A 20224-nucleotide genomic window follows, 5' to 3' on the forward strand; every position below is an offset into this window, starting at 1 on the left:
AGTGAAATAAAGAAGCAAGAAAACATGACTTTGTTTAAAATATAGCTGTATTTTTTTAAGTCTGGATTTAAAAAAATGTTCTGCTTTTTTGAAATCTTCATTTGGGTAAAAGTTGTAGAGAAGAAAAAATGGCCACAACACTGGCATTTTTTTGTGGACTAGTCACATAAATTAGGTTTAAAACATTCAACAAAAAAAATTCACTCAAAAGATCTGTGCTAAAAAGGGATCAAATTTTTTTTTCTGCCATATTAAAGTACACACAACATTCCTTAATCCTATAAAACTTATCAGAAGCTTCAAACTAGACTGATTTAAAATAAAAATCGATCTTCATTAATGTACTTCACAGAAACGGGAGGAGGGTTTACGTGTCAGATTCTCCTGTAAAGTTCGGGTTGCTGAAAGCCGGCTGAAACAAAAAGGGGGGAAGACAATCCAACATTAAAACTATACGAATTAAACAGGATTTTTTTTTTCACCCTTATAGAAGCGCTGATTTGTAACCTACCACATCAACACGCGAGGTGCTTTTCGTTGGTAAGCTCAAGCTGCTCAGTTTGTATCCCCTCACTCTGAAGACGTAGTACAGCAGTCCAACTATCAGGCAGAAGAAGACGATTGCTCCGATGACGGCGCCGACTACCACCCCGGCATCTGCAGACGCAGCAGGTATGTCAGTTTCTGTTGTGTAGCTTTTAAAATTAGATACAAGTACATCTCAAAATGACAAACGCCATTTAAAAAAAGTACTGTTAGCAGCAAATGATGGCGCACAACATCAACAAACGAACTCAAAGCACCTCCACAAGTTTCTGAGGCTCTAAATTGTCTCTGTCTGGGTCGGCAGGCTGCATAATTACAACAAAGACTGAAACTTAACAGCTTTTCTGAGACACTAAATTTTGGGTTTTCACACAAAATTACAAGAAATGAAGCTTGGGATATTTTACTCAGTTTCATGAATCTGTATAATACATGAGTTTCACTTTGTGGAATAAGTGACAACATTTATTGAACTTTATCACAATGTTCCTTTTTTATGTACCTGTAAGCATTCTCATTAGAACCTCTTCACCTGCTGCTTGATAAAAGCCTGAATTATTTGAGGCATGAATTTCACTATTAACTTTGTTCAGGTTTCAACATTGTTTTTAATTTTATTTTTATTAACAAATTACTTTTTTTTCTGACATTGTTCTGCATCACAGAATTCAAGCCGTCATAGTAGAACAAGACCCACAGACAAATTAGAAGGAACTCTGCTGCCCCTAGTTGCTTACAGGGATCAACACACCTAAAGCCACCGGTTCTTTCATTGTAATAGTGTATTGTCAATTTAGTAGGCATTCTTTGATCTTCACACTGCAATATATCCAAAATATACCAATCTGTTTAATATCTTTAGTCTTTAAAACTATATTTTAGGAAGAAAAGACAGCTGACTTATCGCGTTGGGGCCTCAACAACTAATTTAAGGTGTGAAATCATCAACTAATAGTTTCTAGATGAGATTAGAATGCCTTGATGTGCAAGATATATTATCAAGTCTCAACACTTATGAAGGTCTTAATTTTAAAAGGCAGACATGCACTATGATGTTAAAAGAACCGCATACACAGTCATCCACTTTATTACTTACTTCCACCTGGACTGTCGGTGGGGAAGATGGGATTTTTGCCATCATCTGTTGTGTAATCTGAAAGAAAAGTTCACACACAAACTGTTAAATCAAAGATTACAAAACTCTGAATCAAAATCCAAAATCAAAAATCCACAGAAATGACACAAGGAGCTCCTTACACTGGCGGTGGCGACAAGTGAAGCCTCTCTTCTGCAGGCAGTTGTTGTCATTCCAGCGCCCGTCAAGATACATCTCCACACAGTTCTCCTCGGCGATGTCCCCGGGATGGAAGGCCGAATTGGGCTCACCTTGAGCCCAGTTAACAAATCCCAACGACGTCTTGTCTGTCCAGCCCCAACCAACTAAGTGGCAAACACATGTCATGTGTACCGGTGAGCTGTCTGCAGGTGCTGAACTCTATGAGATCACTGTTGCCGTTTCTGCTTCGTTGCAAACTCACAGTTTCTGTCGCGGGTAAGGCCGATCCAGATGTTGTGCTTTTTAGTGAAGTTCAGGTTCCTGATGAACTCGATCTCCGCCCTGCTGTGAATGGAGGTCAGCTCAGTCCTGACCGACTGGCAGTAGTGTCGGGCGTCGTTCCAGGAGAAGCCCTCCGCCCCGTCGTACATGAAGTAACAGTACCGACCGTAAGGAACAAAGAAGGGCAAACACTTCCCGTCGCCGGGGCTGGGAGTGGGAGGCGGTTTTACTGTGGACATTAATAACAACGATTCGAGACGTGTTGGTGTAATTGACTGTTTGCAAAAGATAAAGTACATGCGCCGCTCAGGTCTGTTATACCGGAGGAGATCTTGCAGATGTAGGGCTTAGCCTGGTCACACTTGGTGTCGTTCCAGGTCCCGTGGAACCAGATTGAAGCATGCATGCTGACACATCCCTCGTCCTGGATGTTGCTGGGCTCTCCGGGACCCCACTGAGTGAAGAAAACCGGCCAGCCGTCTGTCCACATGTAGGCGCTGTCCTCCTACATCACAACACAGCTGTGGATTTATCTCTGACTTAAATCAGGATGGTGCTCTGCTGCAGGAAATGTGTTTTTACTCTTGTTATTTACTTGCATAGACAATATGTCTTGAACTTTTGGAGATTTTGTCATGTTACACTCACAAAAATCCTTCTTTATTCTGACTCCCCTAAATAAATTCCAATTTCCCACATAATTAGTAAATAAAACCTAAATATACGCTTTTTTTTTTTTTTTTGTCAAGAGTAACTCATAGGTTTTGTAGATCCATTAGACGTGGAGTGAAATATTTCATGCCTTTGATTCTTGTACTTTTTATCATTATATCTCAGATAATGAAAGTCATTGAATTTTGTGGTTGTAATTTGACAAAATCTTAAATTCAAGGGGTTAGAAACATACATATAAACATTACTGTAGGTAATATTATCTGTTGTACAACCTTGCGTCTTAATCCGATCCAGGCATCTGCCCTTCCCTGCAGGACGACGCCGGCCACAAAGGCCTGATCGTAGCTCATGTCGATGCTGGCCAAGTTGCCACCCTGCTCCTCGCAGGCCGCCTGAGCCGCATCCCAAGTCGCCGGCTCCTCAACCAGCTTGTAGCAGTTCTGGTACCAGGATATGTAGTCAGCAGGGCAGGGGCTCTTGGTGGGAGGAGGAGGTTCGATGCTGCTTGCTGATCAGGACAAAAATATTTGGCTGCCAGCTTCAAATTGTTGGGCATGTTTTCTTAAAAAAAAAAAGTGCCTTTATCTGACTTACATTTCTTTCTGAAGCAGACGAAGCTGTGATTCTTGTGGCAGGCGTCATCATTCCACTTGCCGGTAGCGAGAGTGCCGTGAGTCATGGCCACACAGTGTTCCTGTTACGCACAACAATTAAGATCATGAACATGTTTCACGGCAACCTCTAAAAATCCTCAAGAGTTTAAAGCAAAACGAGCTCACCGTTCCTCCTGCGTTGTTGGGTTCGTGTTCATTCCAGTTGGTGTAGAGCACCGGACTGGCCCCGTCACTCCAGGCGTACTGATTCTCCACTAAGAGATCCGACAGACCGATCCAAGTGGGGAGCTCCAGGTCTTTGAGGTAGCTAGCCACAAAGTCTTGAGGAGAAAAACAAAGAATGAGCTTGACAGGCTAATTTGAAATTTTTTGCTGGTTCTCTGTGGAGCTTACCGTTTTCATACTGATTATCAATAATTGCCAGCTCCCCTCCCTGATCTCTGCACCAGCTTCGAGCGTGAGACCAGTTTGCTTTGATGTCATCTTTCTTCCCTTTAAACATGAAGCATTTGTCCTTAAAACGCATCCATCCTGCAGGACGAAAGGATGGAAATGAGTGAAGAAAAACCTGCTTTCTATCCTCTTCACCCATTTACTTCTACTAATCTTTGACCACAACCAACAACAGAGGTTTCTGAAGGGAACCGATGAATCCAGATCCTAAAGAAAGATTCACGAACATTTTGAGATCTAATGAAGGACGCTAAAACGACAGAGAAAATCTTCCCGATGTTGCATTTGTCATGGACAGGCGTTACCTGCAGGACAGTTGCCCTCCCAGGGTTGTGTGGGGGGGGGACGTGTGTGGACGTCTCCGGGGAACTTCTTGCAGACATAACCCGCTCCAGCTCGGCCGCAGTTGGCGTCGTTCCATCCACCTTCACAATCCAGAGATCATTGTTCGGCGAGTGAGAACGGGGATGAACTTGCTAAGTTTTCACAGTAAATAAAAAAAAAAGCTGTCCCAGCACCTTGATGTCTGTTCATCTGGACACACTGTTCCTCCCCGTTGGCGTTGTTTGGCTCCCCCGGTGCCCAGTGGGTGTACGTCAGAGGGGAGTTGTCTATCCACCTGAGAAGAGAAAACAACCAATCTCCTTAATTCTTGGACATGAATCTCATTTAGCTTCCTTCCCTGTTGGACCTGTAGTTTCCCTCTGTGGGACAATAAAGCCTGTTTCTACTCTACTCCATGTTCCCTGTCTACCTACATGTACTGTCCACTTGCGATGCCAAACATCATCATTCCGATCCAGGCAGCAGCCACCTTCCCTGTGCCCACCTGGCAGAGTAAAACATCAAATTAACACGTTTGTTCCTATTTTTCATGTCCGCAGAAGCCAAAGAAACAAGGCGCACCATGCTGTTGACGTATGCCTGTTCATTTTTGCTGAGGATGGAGACCAGCATGGCCTTCTCTGCGTAGCAACGCATGATGGCTGTGTGGAAGTCGACTATATCCGTGTCGTTGTAGTAGTAGCAGATGTTGTTGTTCTTCCTCCAGCCAGGGTTGGAGCCACAGTCAGGAGCTGGAAGTGGGAAGGATGCGTGAACACGTCTTGAGAAATTATTCATTTAGATGATTTTCCCCTGGAGGGATGGTTTACCTGGGACAGGAGACGGAGGCACTGGGGGAATGATTGGGGTTTTTCCTTTGGAAATGATGCAGATCCAGTCTTGATGCGCGTCGCAGTTCAGGTCGTTCCACCAGGAGAACGTCCCGTTACTGCTGCTCACCATCTCCACGCACTCCTCACGATCCTCGTGGTTGTTTGGCTCCCCGTGGCCCCAGTTTGTGTGCGACAGGGGCGTTCCGTCGCTCCAGGAATACCCTGTGATAAGTGAAGAGTCATTAGATTCTTGTCTCAGATTCCATTTAAAATTCCTGGAAAAACACGGTCTCTCCTCACCTCCTTCTATAGGGTTGTGCCTGAGGCCGATCCACTTGGAGCTGCCTTTACTGTACACAGACAAAAACTCCTCCTCCTCATGATTGTGGATACTGACCAGATTAGCTCCTCTGGATATGCAGTCCTCCTGTGCTGCTTCCCAGCTCTTTTTCTGGGACCAGTCCACATTGTGGAAAAGCTGCAACACACGGAAACAAGAAAATCAGTTTCTCCCATGGCTTAAACCTTTTATGCTTCCTTGAACAAATTAGGATAGGTCTAAGGGCCATACAAAGCATGTTCATTACATTTTTTGCACAAAATCTTTCTTAGATAATGAGATTTTAGTCTGATTAGTTCTGCCTATTTTGAACTCCGTTCAGAATCAGCTGTTTTATGGCCTCTTGACACTTTAAATCCAAATAAGCTGCTGATGGCCTCGCCGCCCAACTTTATGAAAATGGCTGCGCAATTATATAACTACATATTTGGAAAGCAGAAGTGGAGCCTACTGTACAATCAACAAGAAAACAGAAAGTGGTTTCTAGATGACAAGTCAACAATAAAACACTTGTATTTTCAGCAGCCATTGTACAGCGATAAAACCAGATGATTAAACATGCTGGAGCTCTGCTTGGGTTGATAGGTTTGGGTTGGGCTTGATGGATGGGGTTGCTAGGTAACAGTGCGGTGCCCTCGATTGTGACTCAATAACTGGGAGGTTTTGGAATCGGTTCATTCTTGAATCGGCTCAAGAACATTAACTTATTGCCAAAAACCGCCACTTGGGCTGTTATTCGAAGCAACTCAGACCCAAATGAAAGTACAAAAGCATGTGAAAGGTACATTTGGGATAACAGATCCTCTTTTAGCTTTTTTTAAAATCTCTATTTTACTGTCATCATCACCCTGTAGCAGTTCCTGAAGTGGGGCAAAGCCGTCCAGCCGTCAGCACAGCCCCGAGACGGAGGAGGAGTTGGAGCCTTCGTAGGTGGAGTGATGTCGGGTCTGGCCTTTTCACAGATGAAGGCGTACTTCTCTGAGCACTGTTTGTCGTCCCAGAAACCACCAATCTGTCCCGTTGTCATAGCCACACAGGTGCCATCTCCATTGTCTAGTAAAAAAACATAAAAGGACAGTAAATGTTTTCTCATCTTGGTACATGTTCCCTACAGTTGGTTTTAGTACCTGGCTGGTCTTTGTCCCAGTGAGTGAAGGTCAAAGGTAAGCCGTTGTCCCAGACGTAGTCGACCCCTCCACTCATGTCTCCCTGGGCGCGCAGCCCCATCCACCAAAAACTGGTTCTTCCTGACAGGGATACTGTAAAATGGGACTGTTCGTAGCTGCAGTGAAACATGAAAGACATCTTGTTTGGATTCATCTCTTCTGAAGAGTTTTATGTGATACACCAACACAAGGCAAAGCACTATTTGGAAGAGAAATTAAAATAATATCTGGTTTTATTTTGTTTTGTTTTGTTTTGTTTTAATCTAGTCAGCTGTTTTGAGTTTGATGCAATTCATCCAACTGCCTAGTAAAAGATTACCTCTGTGTTATTTACCCTTAGCTGTCCTGTGGAGAACATTAGTGAAGTGCACACCAAATGTCCCGATCTTATTCTAAATGAGAATTTAGGGCATGACTTAGAAATTTGCTGTTCATAGTTGGTCTTCATTCATCTAACTTGACTGAGTTTTCAATTTTGCAAGCAACAATTGGCACAAATGTTTACCCTGCACAAAAACCACTGCCACAGCACAGAAGACTCACAGTCGTAGTTGCAATGAAAGGTGGTTGAACAACATATTGAATTGAGTGAAAGGTGGCTACATACAAATGCAACCAATACTCTAAATTGCGTTGGTCTATCACATATTGTACCCACCCAAAAAAAATACACTGAAACATGATACTGTGATAAAATATGAAAAGGATTCGAGGTTATGAATGTGTTTGCATGGCAAATATTTTTGCCCTGACGAAGATGACATTACTCGTTCATTCAGATCTCTGCTGTTTGAAAAACCACAGATTCATCCTCACATGTCTCCGATGTGCAACAAGACGGCGTCCTGCTCCTTGCAGAAGGCCTTAGCATCGGACCAACTCCTGGCCGTCTCTTCCATCCAGTAGCAGGAGTAGCCGTACGCGTCCCAACCCTGACGTGCGGCAAGAGCACATCTTGCGGATAAACGCACTGCCGCTTTAAAGAACAAAGTACAACTCAGACAACAGGAAAAGACGGTCCTACCTGCGGACATCCATACATGGTGGGTTTGACTGACGGGAGAGGGTAATGCGCTTTGGGCATTTTGCATACGTAGGTGTTAAGCTCTGTGCAGGACACGTCGTTCCATCTGCCGGTCTGCAAGAAAATAAATCTCAAATACCTGCAAAGAACACAAATATAAATATTCCCTACTGGCTGCATGGATACAAAGAGGAGTTCTCACCTGGTGTAACATTTCAACACAGTCCTCGCTGAAGCCATCATGGTTGTTGGGTTCTCCTGGAGCCCAATAGGTGAAAGTTACGATGTGTTCATTGGACCACATGAACATACCGGGCACGGCCAGGTCGTTCAGACCAGTCCACACGTCACTGGTGGCTGCAGATCGAAACAATCACACATTTAGGAAGATTGGTCTCTGATCTCCAGCTCTATGTTTTTATTTTTTTCAATCTGCATCCATACCCATGTAGAGGTAGCTCTCCACCCAGCTCTGCTCCTTCATGGAATGGATGGAAACTAGCTCAGCGCCCAGACTCCTGCATGTGCTCCGAGCGGCGTGCCAAGTCTTTTTGTCTCCGAAAGGTTTGTAGCAGAAGTCTCCGAACTCATACCAGTCAGGGCCGGAGCATCTCAGCTCTGACGGCAGGATGAAGGGGAAAAAAAGGATTCAGCAGAAAGAATGAAGGACGCTGGATATAATCAAACTGATTACGAATAAATCTTCACTCACCCCCGTCTGAAAAAGTATACGATACATCATAGTTTCCATCAAACCTGCAGGCAAAAGATTTTTAGCTGTCGTCAGGTTACATAAAAAAACAACAACTGAGAGTTAAAGGATAAAACTCATGGACTCACTGTCTGGAGGTGATGCCGTTCCTGGTGGAGCCGGGATAAAAGTTTTCACCCGGCACTTTTAACAAAGTGCAGTCTCCTCCGTTCTCGTTGAGAACAACTCCAGCATGGATGGCTGCTGCACAGATGTTTGAGTCCTGTTGCAAAATTAGGTGAAATCAAGCAAATAAGGAAAAAAATTATATCTAGATACACTAATATGCCAAATATCTAAAAGTGATGCAGGTAACGGGACATAATTACATACCCCACGATATACTGACGTGCCGTACACCAGGTAATCTGTGTTAGCACAGCCTGCTGGACAATGCACGCTGAAAATACAGCGAGATTATAGCATAAATTATAGTCATCCAAATGCTGCAACATGAATAAAATATCTTGGAATTGACTCACGTCATTTGATAAGTGGAAAAATTGAAGTTGGGCTTATTGGCACATGTAATTGCATCTGTGAAACCAGAGTTAGATAAAAATGTTAGAAACCAAGACAACATTTCCAGTGTTCTTTGGAATTAAAAGTCTTATGACTTCCTCACAGTGAGGCGTGCATCCCAGTACGTCAAACCGGAGCCCTGCCTGGCCGCTGAACTCCAGTGGACGGAGGCGGATGTACCGGGCGGACACAGGGGTGCCCAGCAGCTGGGTTTCAGGGATGTTTCTGTCTATTGAGCCTGGGAAAAACTGCAAATAGTAAAAGTACAACAAAGAATGATTATAATAAAGATTAAAGCAAAAGCACATTTTTAAATCTTCCAAACTAGAAAGCCTTTAATTCATGATAACTTTGAGGGTTTTTTTTTTTCAGATGGTGATTAAGGTTTATACACATTTTCAGATTACAATTCCATTCCATTTAAAAGTCAGATTTTCTTATCTCAGTCCATAAAATTACATTTTTAAGTGCAAACATAAAAGTTAATACATTTACTACAAACGGTGATCTTGCTTCAAATATGGAGACTGAGAACCGGACAGCTGATGGATGTCATTTTCAGATGAAGAAAAAGATCAATCCTGGAAATACAAATGTTTTCTCGCAGCAGATGGAGTACAAACCCTGTCTTACTCACATCTCCATCAGCAGTGTAGTCAGTCCAGCTTGCCCCGTCCATGCTGTGCTGCAACTTATATTTAGTGACCCAGTGGTCATTCTGAGGACAACCCTGGATTACAATCCCAGTTACTTTCCTGGTCTCACCCAGGTTCGCTTGGATCCAGCTTGAAGATGCTGAAAGAGGACACACAAGAGGTCATGTTTCACCTGGAAATCAACCCATCAATGGCTCTTCCCTAGAAGTCTAAATTCAATCCTTATTGTCATGTTGAAGAAATGATGTAGAAAAAAATTATTTCAGACCACTTCCTGAGGGCATCCAGCAGGAGTTTCCATTCAAACGGGCTTTGTCCGCAGTAAAGGCACCGATGGAAGAAGATGCAGAGAGCTGGAAGTCCGTGATGTTCCCATCCTCGACACCCAGGCAGTGCAGACACACTGTGAGAAAAGCATGACTGGTTATAGTTTGTTTTTATGGTAATGCATGTGTAATGAAAAGTATTGTGAAGAAAATAAGACAATTTCTGTTCTGCATTTTTGCACCCCCTAATATATTTTTTGTGCATTTTATTCTTCCAAAACCACTGTCACACAGTAACATTATTTGCTATCATTGAAGCAACTTGTGTGTATTATCATTTGATTTGGAAGGGTTATATACTTTGTGGTTCAAATCTAATGTGAATGACTAAGTCATATGCTTTAAGTCATATGCTTTAAGTCATATGGTTTACGTCATGTGATTTAAGTCGTATGCCATGTGGTTTCTGTAACATTTTCATTTGACATGCATGTAAATCAACTAAAATTCACTTCATGTTTATTTTTCTGCAGTCATTAAGCAGAGGAATATTGTGTGGACGTTTTGTGCATATATGGCTTTACTGCAGTGTTATATTGTACATTGATGCAACATTTTCATTGGCTTTATATCTGGTTTCATCAACAATTTCACACAATTTCAGCTTGTTCTTTGGATTTCAATTAGGATGGTGTCTGTAGAGCTACGCCTAAGTTCAAGTGGAAAACACTTCGTCAGGATTGGACAGATATAAATATTTTGTTTTTATATGTTAATATGGAGTGATCACTCTCATAAAAATGAGGAAAAAAAGATATTACCTTTCTGCTCGCAGCTATATACTATCTCCAGATATTTTGAGATAGTGGGGCAGGGGTCTTTCTCAACGTGGGCGTACGCGAAGCAGAAAGGACGGTTATCGCACGCCTTTCTGTACTGAGGAAGAACTCCTTCGACTGTACAGCTCCCTGTAAAACAGACAAAATCATATCCATATTTTCTTATTAAATGGTACTGATTACAGTGTGTCATGCAGTAGCAGAGGTCGGCTATTTCCATCTGCTGTAAACTCATTTGTAGCAGAACCTTCTGATCCCTCAAAGTGTGGGCAGATGTCGTCGCTCTTGCGGCCGTAGAAAGCAGACTGGACGTTTATCACACTTTCCTGAGGGCAGTGAAGGACAGCGGCGGAATCCTGGCACACGACTGCCGTCAAGAAACCTGTAACAAGAATTAATACTCGGGATATTTAATTGGGTTTGTCGACGAATCGTGTTGGAAAGCAAAAGTACGCAGATGTCCTTTTTTACCGTCATGTGGCGGAGGAGGCTCGGGTGTTTTCCCTGAAAGGAAGAAGCTTGTTTTAAGCTCTCTTTTGACCTGGTTGTAGTTCACCATCAGCAACGTTTCAAGCAGCATTCCTCACCTCTCCGCTTGCAGATATATCCTCTCTTGCTCTGGCAGTTGTCGTCGTTCCAGTAGCCACCGTTAATAAGTATCGACAAGCAGTCTTCACCGAAGTAATCATCTGGGTTACCTGTGGGGGAACACAAATCTTGCTGTCTGACGTTGGGTTTTTTTCAGAAGTAACTCAGAGTTTCCTCAGAGTCTCATATGGACCTGCGTTCCAGCGAATGTATCTGAACGGAGAGCCGTCGGTCCACTCCCAGCCGCCCTCCGTGATGGAGTCATGACCCCCCATCCACAGGGAGATCCCGGTGGGAGCCTGCTGGATCAGGCCTGGGATTGAACAGCAAGAACATTTCAATGGGCTGCTTTTCACAGCAATCGATTCATTTTTGTATCGCTCTGGACCCAGTATGTGCTTGATTTGATCAACGACTGAGAGTGATGGTGTGTGAGCATCGTATAACACACCACTTTGGATATCTTTGTAAGTATAGCACAAAGTTTTAAATCATTAAAAATTATTTTAGCAACTTGTTTGTGGAGCAACAAGAAGTGATCACAACAAAACAATTAAGAATCCACACACCGAAATACTGAAAGTCCTAAAAGTGTGGTTTAAAAAACCCTAATAAAACTAATCTGAACCCGACTTCAAGTGAGATTTGCCTTATTAGTTTTTTTGCCAATGCAATACCCTGTATGAAAGCCTGCTCAAAGGGTTCAGTGATACTGAGAAGGTCCCCTCCCTGGTTGACACAGTCAGCTCGAGCCTCCGCCCAAGTCCTCATCGACAGGTAGTTGAACAGGTAGCAGAAGTCGTTGAAAGGGTCAGAGGTCCACGAGCCGCATTTCTCATTCCATCCTGCAGCAAATGCAACAACTCAGACATTCACATGCATGGAAGCACCAAAGCATTACTATGCGTTTAAGATCTAAGAGGAGAATAACGTCAAGTTAACCTGGTCCAGATGTCGGAGGCTGAGGAAGATGCCCTTGACCCTTTGCTACAATGACAGAGAGCAACGATTTACTGCATAGGGAGAAGAAAGACTAGAGGAGGGACAAATGTATACGAGCATCTCACCTTTTTTACAAACAAATTCTTTGGTGGCAGTGCATTTGTCGTCGTTAATCTTCCCAGGGTCAGGGTGAGTCATTCCGGTCAGGTGAACGCAGTCCTCGTTGTTCTCCCAGTTGTCTGGCTGGTTTTCTGCCCACGGCAGGAGATTCTGAGATCATCGGCAGAGAGCGGCACAAACTGAGATGCTGCTCCGACTGTCGCAGTCAGCATCTTCAGCAGGAAATGGGAGTGTAGTGGGCAACATTCCCCGTGGTTGTGCTACTTACTACATCTGATCCATCAGTGTACACAAACTGGTTTTCAATACTGATGTCATTCAAACCCACCCAGGCTTCACCTGGCATGTGAGCTGCAAAGAAAGAAAAGAAAAGATGAAAAAAAGCACATCCAAGTATGTCAACAGACAGTATTCAAACCCGCTGAGACCACACACTGCAAAGTGTTATTTATTACAATAGAACAAACAAAGAAGAGGATTAGGGTAAGTTAAAAAAACTAAAACAATTATTTGCCAGAATCAGAACTGTTTGAATTGTTAATGCTCCATCAGGCAAATTTAGTCTTAAAACTCAAATCTATCAAGTAAATTTGGGACAGGTTCAATTGCAGGTTGACAATTTGTTTGGATTCTGACATAGATTGACGCAGAATTAAACTCTGACTGAGTTTAAAGTCAGATTTCTTCTTTTTTATTATTTTCTAGAGTGTTCTAGATTCTTCAAAATTGCAAAGTGAAATCAAAATCATTAAAAATTTTCACACATAAAAATGTAAACAGTGTGGTGTGCAGCTCTATTTACTCCAGCATCCCTAAATAAAAACCAGTGAAAACAGTTTTAGTCGTAGTGTCATTTATCCAGCTCTTCTGTGAATCTGTCAGAACAGCTGCATGCCACACTTTTTAGATTTTTCTTGGTAACAAATTTCAAAATTTCCCTTCCACGTCACAATTATGCGCCACCCTTTGTTGGTCGATCAAATCACATACAATCCCAACAGGATAAACTGAGATTTGCAGTTGTATCTCGGAACAAATTCAAAGGTGTAAGAATATTTGTGCAAGGCGCTATGTCTTCTTAAATCGCGGTGATTTTACGTCACAGCTGCTCACCGGTGAGGAAACTGAGCTCTTCCTCTGAATGAAAGCTGACCAGATGACCCTGCTGTTCGACGCAGTAAGCCTCGGCATCTTGCCAGTTTTTCACCTGCTCAGTCTCAAAGTGGTAGCAGAAGTCCTTATAAAGCAAGTATCCACGGTCACAGTGGCCATCTGAAGCAAACAACACCACGGTCACTGGTGGAGCTATTAAAACATTAAACCAGCACACAGGAACGGAGCGTGAAAACTAACTGACCAGGAGACGCAGTTGGTTGAGGGTTCAGTCCACCGGTCATCTCACAGATGTAACCCAGGCTCTTGAAGCAGTTAGTTGTTTCCCATTTGCCCTCATAGTTCCCTGAAATAAAGGGCTTATACTAGAAGCTAACAAGAGGAGTCATTTATTATAAACGGAGTGACAGAGGGAAGACCCCACCTGTGTAGATCTGGCCACAGTCCCAAGTGTCTTCAGTGTTTCTGGGCCAGCCAGTACCATAGTTTGAAAACGTGATTTTGCTTTTGTCCGTCCATTTAAAGTCTCCGTCCTGGTACATGTCTGGATGCAGAAAAAGCAGGGAAATAATCAGACGGGCATATCAGAACTGTATGTTACGGCCTGAAAATGGGCTTTTTAATCCGTTTAGGAAAAGAGGATTTACTCAAAGTCCTAACCTGAGAAGCCGATCCAGATATCAGGAATGTCCACTTGGTGAAAGTCCGGAAGTTTGCCATTGATGAAAAACTGCTCCTCTTGACTTTATGATGCAAAAGACAAACAAGAGGATGTATCGCACTCCCATATAATAATGCAATAATAACAGCAGCAAAAACAGAAAAATTTAAACTGCATGAATTACAAATGCTACTTTGGTAAATAGTGGCATAAAAGTTGCAAACTGCCACTTACACCATGGAGACAAGATACAATGTCATGCTGCAGGAGCAGAACGATTTTATGCAAAGTGCATAAATACTGAGTGATAAGACTTTCCATTTTGCTCATGCGTCTATAAAGTAAGTCTCTGCATACACCTGAAACATTAACAAACAGATAGAAGGTTACGTGCTCAGCAAACGCACGAGTGAAACTAGAGTTGCGTAGCTTGGCCATGCATCCAAATCTTCAAAGAATGCGGCTTCAAAACGACAACAGTTCCGACAATTTAAAGTCCTTTAAGTGAGGTGGTGGAGAACGGGGCGGAGTGATCAGAGTTTATCATGGTTGCTGCTTAATTCTGCTGGTCATCTTACAAAAAAGACAAATGTCTTGTTTGTATCAAATTTAAGAAAAACTTAAATATATTTGTTTTGTTTTTATTATAAATGAGTTGTATCCGTGATAACATCCACGTCAGCAATTCTAACCCGCGTTAGACGACAGATACACTTGTGATTAGATTTTTTGAAGTGGAAGTGGAAGCTCTTCATCCTCTACCTGTTTATGAACAGCAGGTGAGCCCCCATCGCAGAGCACTTGGTGACCGCTTCGTACCAGGTGGTCAGCTGATTGACGTTGCTGACAATCCAGTAGCAGCTGCCATTGAAGCTCTGCCACCCTGGAAGACAGATGGCTGGGCGGGGAGGAGAGCGGGTTGAACAAGAGACATCAGGAAAATCCAGACAGCACGAGTGAACTTCCAAAAACATCATCGCCAGGGGAAAGTGCTGCGCTTACTGCTGATTAGACGCTTGCACACGTATGGGCGCTCGTATCGGCACAAATGGGACCTCCACTTTCCAAACGCTTCTGATGAGTCTTTGACCAACGCAGCACACCCGCCCACCTGCGGATCTCTGTTAGACAACTACAGCTTTATCCTAAATTCATCACATTTTTACTAATAGAAGATGTCAATTGTGAAGATGGGTTATTCTTCTTACACTGTAGAGGTCACCGCCCAGTTGGTGAAGCTCACCGGCATTGCATCGGACCAGGCAAACTGGCTGTTCCCGGGGTCAACCTGACACGAAATCTTGTTGCATTTCTGGAGAGACAAAGTTCATCTTCACATTCACGTAGCGCTGCGTTGGTCATCTATTCCCAGACAGGCAGGCGAGCCTCTCCATGCGTCGACAAGTTCCTCTCACCAGTGTGGACAGACCAATCCAGAAATCCAGATGTGTCGACGACAGCGTTCCCATCACGTAGGTGTTTTCTGCCTGTGAGGTTATGGAAACCAGATCTCCTCCTTCCTCCACACAGTCATGCCTGGCTGCCGACCAGCTCTTCATCGTTTCGGACTTAAACTTGAAGCAGTTGGAGCCGTGCTGCCTCCAGCCGCTGGCTAAGTCACACTGGGGGGCTGGGTTTGCTGCAAGGCAGGAATAAATGGGGGTCGAGGGGGGAGAAGTGCTTCAGGTGTTGGAAATGTCATTACATTTTACATCTTTCAAAGAAAAGCGCTTTGAGGCAGGGAGGATCCAACTCCCCCCTGTAAATATCCTCTACACACTAATCAACTGGATTAACTGGAACTGCACTGAATTGTCACAAGTTAAAATATCAACAGGTCATATCAAAACAGAGGAAACGTGCTAGCATTTGCTTGTAGCATTTTTACAAACTTCATCTGAAAACACTGTCAGTATAGGACAAGAGAATGAATTTTCTACAGAACCCAGCTATGCCTTTAAAAACAAATTATATTTAGATGGTACATTAAAGTTAAAAGCGTATATAGAAAGCAACGCTTTCACTCCCTTTAATGTAGCATTGTTTTATCTTCGATTAGTTGGTTCTGTGTTGGATAAAAAAATGGGATCATTTGGAGCTTTAAGTTTTCTTACCATTGATGTATTTGCATATATATTTCCTCTTGTTGCTGCAGTTGTCATCGTTCCAGTGTCCAAAGTCGTATCCCACCACCTCACCGCAGTGCTCCACCTCGTTATAGTTATCAGGCTGGCCCGACATCCAGTACCTGAAGAAGCAGGAATGGTCTTGTTTTCTTGAAAGCTTCACAAATGAAATCTAGACCCTTGATGTTGTGAATTTCCCTCTAGGATTATTAAAGTATATTCATTCATTCATTCATTCATTCATTCATTCATTCAAGGAGTACCATTAAACATATTGGGCTTCAAAACTTGAAGCAGTGGGACACGTACGATAAATATTCTATAAAAGGCTTCCCGTCACTCCACTCCCAAACGTTTTCTACGACCAGGTCATTCAAACCGATCCAGAAGATCTCTAAGCCGATTTGTGTTCTCACCCATAACTAGAAAAAGAGACAGAAAAAAAAAAAGGCTTAAAAACGAACTTGAAGCTAACTTTACAATCATGCGTGTCAGAGCCCCTCACCCTTTCATGGATGTCTTGAATACTCATCAGGTTGCTGCCCTGCTCTATGCAGTAGGCATTCGCCTCAGTCCACGTCTTGGTGTCAGTTGAGAAGAAGTAACATTTACTCTCGTACTCCCTCCAACCTTGCCGACACTGGCTGTGAGCTAAAGAGAGAGAAAGAAATGAAATATGGGAGAATGGGTGGAGACTCACCACCCTCCTACCTCTCTATGAATGTTTTTTCGACTCTGATCACTGTCTAGTCTTGTAGTGGCTATTAATCTGGAAAAAAGACAGCGCCACCACTGTTTTTCAAAACAACAGAATTTCACGAGCCGATATCACAATCGATATTTTACTTTGAGGTATTTTTTTTAATTGACTGGACCATCTGACTGCCACAGTTAAAGAGTTTTTTTCCCTCTTTTCATTGCCATGCTTTAATGAAAGTTAAAAGCTCCATGTAAAGCGGAGAATTACATTTTTGGTTGGCAAACGATTTAAAGCATAGATTGGAAAAGCGAGATCTTGTTATGGAGCTGCGGCAGCATTTGTCACTCTTTTGATTAATAAAATCCTTGTAAGTATCCGTAAACCAGTAAAGACATGCTTTATGAATGGTCTGTCGAATGCATATAAAGTTAAAATGTTAAAAATGTGTAAAAAAGGAAAAACATTGCAGTGATGGAACTTATTAGGTTCAACCATGTAAACTGAGTCCTTTTAATAAGACATTGGAAATTTTTTTTTACTCAATCAGCGACTTAACTCCTGTATTCAAGAGTCATCCTGTCATGTTTAGACTTACATACCTTTCTGCTATCAAAGTTTCTTCTTTTTTTAAGAATTTTTTTCTGCACTCGATTGCAACACTTTACACCGGCCAAGAGTAACGTTAAACTTGAAAGTGCACGAGCTACAGATTTAAAATATAGTTAAAACAATTGTCAATTTATGTTTGACTGGATGATTTTAGGTGAATAATATGAAGGTGCTCTGCCAGCCTGGCATTAAAGAGCCGCCAGTCGATAACACATGGCCTAAAAGTCAAAGAGGTCACAATGTCTTCATTAATCCATAAAACCATAAAACATATCCTAGACTGCTATACCCTAACTTAAGGGTATAAGTAAGGCAAGAAACATTTGACATTATTGTAACCCTGTCCCAAGTGGAAGTAAGTACCTCAGTTATCTATTTACAGAAACTTACTTTGGAAATTTCAGATTTAATGAGAAGAAAATGTAAACATTGTTCCCATTCTCCCTTTTTTTTCTGTAATTACATAGAGTAATTTTTGTTATATTGTCAAAAGTTAAAAGATATTGCTTAAAACCAGATTTATTATTTGTTTTATTAAAACTAGTCTTTCCTATTCTCTTTATTTACAAACACTGGTCACTTCCAATAATTTTCAGCAATGTTTTTAAGAGCCTAAAAGAGTGGCTCTGCAGCCACAGGTTGCTGACCTATGAACTATAGGCCTGTCGTTCCAACAGGTCGGCTTAAACAATGTTCACTAAATACTCTGATTATTCTACATGCTGCACATCGTAGTTTTTAGAAAGCCAGTAAATCATTTTAATGCTCATCAGTCGTAAAAGTCTCATGACCGGTTGGCATTTACAGACTCTGTCAGCCAACTTTGGATTCTCACACAGATCTTTAGGTGAATGTTTGACAAATTTACAGACAATATAGTAGAATCACATGTTTTGCACAGGACTTTAACTGGTTGAAAAGCCACCTAGGAAAATAGAAATAGTCAGCTCATAGAAGTTATTTATTCTTATTTTTTCTTCAGTCTACTGTCGACCACTTACGTTGGTTATCATCCTGAGACAATGACTTGCTTTTTTCGTGTTTTGCGTACAAATTATAGAACAATAAAAGCCGTTAAAGTTCTTTAATTACTCCTCATGGCAGTCAGTGTCTCAAGTGATTCCACATACTAGACAAGTTGTAACACAAACACATCTAAGAGCACTTCAGAGTGGCTTATTAAGCTAACCTGGATGTTTTTTGGGGTGTGGATACTCTCTGGAGCTGGAGTATCCAGAGAGTATCCACACATGTACAGGGAGAACATAGAAACTCCAAACAGAAACGCTGGATTTGGAATCCACTCAGATGCTGCACGGCAACAGAGCTAAGCGCTACGCCGCTGCAGGCACATAAAAGCTAAAATATTTAACAACTGTGTTCCTTAGAATGAAACCATATCCCTCTGAATAAGAATCAAAACAAAGGCACTCATTTTATCAACATTTTATCAGAGAAAATTTACAATGCGCCACAAAAAAAAAGAAAATTTTGTGTGAAAAAAATTGAAATAAATTAAGCTCCTTTTGTAATATATAAAATTAAAAAATATATATTCTTTATTCAAATTACAGTTACTTATGCGTTTAATTTTTTTGTTGTCATTTTTGTAACCTGCAGAAACAGACAGACACAAATGATCCAACTGAATCCGTTTCCATTTGTATGGTTTTGAGAAAGTTTCTGAATCAGATTCAAAACTTCAAACAGTGGAATATATTCACACATTTTATAAAAGAAATGGATATATATGTATACTCACCACAAGCAAGAAAAGAAGCAAATACGAGCAGCTTCAGAAGAATGCTTCCGTCCATTATTTAATTTGCGTGTTTGTCTTTCAAGGTGATTCCCTGTACATCCTAGTATTGAGTTGTTGTTTTTATTTTAGCCTTCCTGAGCTTATCAGTGTATGTTGTGCTGGATCTCTAAGTGTTCAGACGTCTGAGCATCTTCTCTTTGGTTCTCCTCTTTTCAGCGTTTGTCCAGAGTCCAAAGACTGAAAGTAATAAAGCAGACGAAAAAACAAGGCAGTGTGCAAAGGCTGCAAGTTCAGCTTTTGTCATGACAGTATTGTCATGACTTCACAAATTAAGGATGGATTTTGTTCTACAAGCACATTTCTTAGGATTCATGAATCAGCAAGAAAGAATAAGAAAAAAATAACTTTATGTGTAAACTAAAACAATTTGTGTTTATTTCTTAATGTTCTTCTTTCCTCTACATTACTTGATCTTTCATTTACAAATAAACTTACTTTTGAAGAATAATGTACACTTACCTCACCAAAACAGTTCTGCCCACCCTTGTTGCAAATTGATGAAAGCTGACGGAAAGTAACTCGATTAGAGCAACAGATAGTGCTTTCAGAAAATTACAAATGGAACTTTACACCTACAGGAAGTAAAATACTGTTAAGTCTTTTTCCTCAAAACTCCCAAGTCTTTGTTGTATGCAAACAAATAATAAAAAAAAACACATTACACAATTTAATTACAGGATGATTGCAGGAATAAACATAATACTCTTGACAGGATGACCCAAAAGTCCAGAAGCCACCGCATGTCAGACACCAATAAACTTAAACTGCTCTGATCGGCTTCCACCTGTTACTTTTTAACAAGCCTTCATAGAATGCTGCAAAACATTTAAAATGAAATTTTCATTTGTTCTTCATGGATGAAGTGTCTAGTAATTTATTAGCGAGGAACTTTTCCAGAAAACACAGGTCTCTAATTTATTTTTCTCCTTTCAGCTTTAGTACAAAGAGAAAGCACTTACAGAATGATGTTTGTCTT

General features: G+C 41.7%; 1 protein-coding gene across 1 annotated transcript; it reads right to left on the bottom strand.

Moving 5' to 3' along the window:
* Positions 1 to 55: 55 nt before the first annotated feature.
* Positions 56 to 19353, bottom strand: LOC103473489 (macrophage mannose receptor 1). The gene is made up of 50 exons (XM_008423787.2): positions 19189 to 19353; positions 16623 to 16768; positions 16427 to 16539; positions 16106 to 16239; positions 15407 to 15630; positions 15200 to 15303; positions 14994 to 15112; positions 14754 to 14889; positions 13991 to 14073; positions 13755 to 13874; positions 13575 to 13676; positions 13331 to 13489; positions 12486 to 12568; positions 12223 to 12367; positions 12098 to 12142; positions 11833 to 12000; positions 11349 to 11468; positions 11155 to 11265; positions 11039 to 11071; positions 10815 to 10949; positions 10550 to 10696; positions 9731 to 9865; positions 9444 to 9601; positions 8910 to 9054; positions 8767 to 8821; positions 8618 to 8684; positions 8374 to 8507; positions 8246 to 8289; positions 7978 to 8151; positions 7736 to 7890; positions 7534 to 7647; positions 7326 to 7441; positions 6471 to 6625; positions 6191 to 6396; positions 5304 to 5481; positions 5001 to 5225; positions 4753 to 4922; positions 4605 to 4675; positions 4365 to 4465; positions 4152 to 4271; positions 3787 to 3924; positions 3559 to 3713; positions 3374 to 3473; positions 3052 to 3287; positions 2426 to 2609; positions 2085 to 2333; positions 1804 to 1986; positions 1643 to 1699; positions 512 to 657; positions 56 to 412 (listed from the first exon to the last, which is right to left on the bottom strand). The coding sequence occupies exons 1-50, from the start codon at positions 19241 to 19243 to the stop codon at positions 368 to 370; spliced, it is 6498 nt and encodes a 2165-aa protein (XP_008422009.1). The 5' UTR covers positions 19244 to 19353; the 3' UTR covers positions 56 to 367.
* Between the last annotated feature and the right edge of the window lie 871 nt (positions 19354 to 20224).

The sequence above is a fragment of the Poecilia reticulata genome, linkage group LG12 (assembly GCF_000633615.1).
Source record: "Poecilia reticulata strain Guanapo linkage group LG12, Guppy_female_1.0+MT, whole genome shotgun sequence".
NCBI classification, from domain to species: Eukaryota; Metazoa; Chordata; class Actinopteri; order Cyprinodontiformes; family Poeciliidae; genus Poecilia; species Poecilia reticulata.

Coding starts and splice junctions, on each gene's coding strand:
- LOC103473489 (XM_008423787.2), bottom strand. CDS start 19,243: ATGGACGGAAGCATTCTTCTGAAGCTGCTCGTATTTGCTTCTTTTCTT. Junction 8,290..8,373: donor AACGGCATCACCTCCAGACA/GTGAGTCCATGA, acceptor TTTTGCCTGCAG/GTTTGATGGAAACTATGATG. Junction 8,152..8,245: donor GTATACTTTTTCAGACGGGG/GTGAGTGAAGAT, acceptor TCCTGCCGTCAG/AGCTGAGATGCTCCGGCCCT.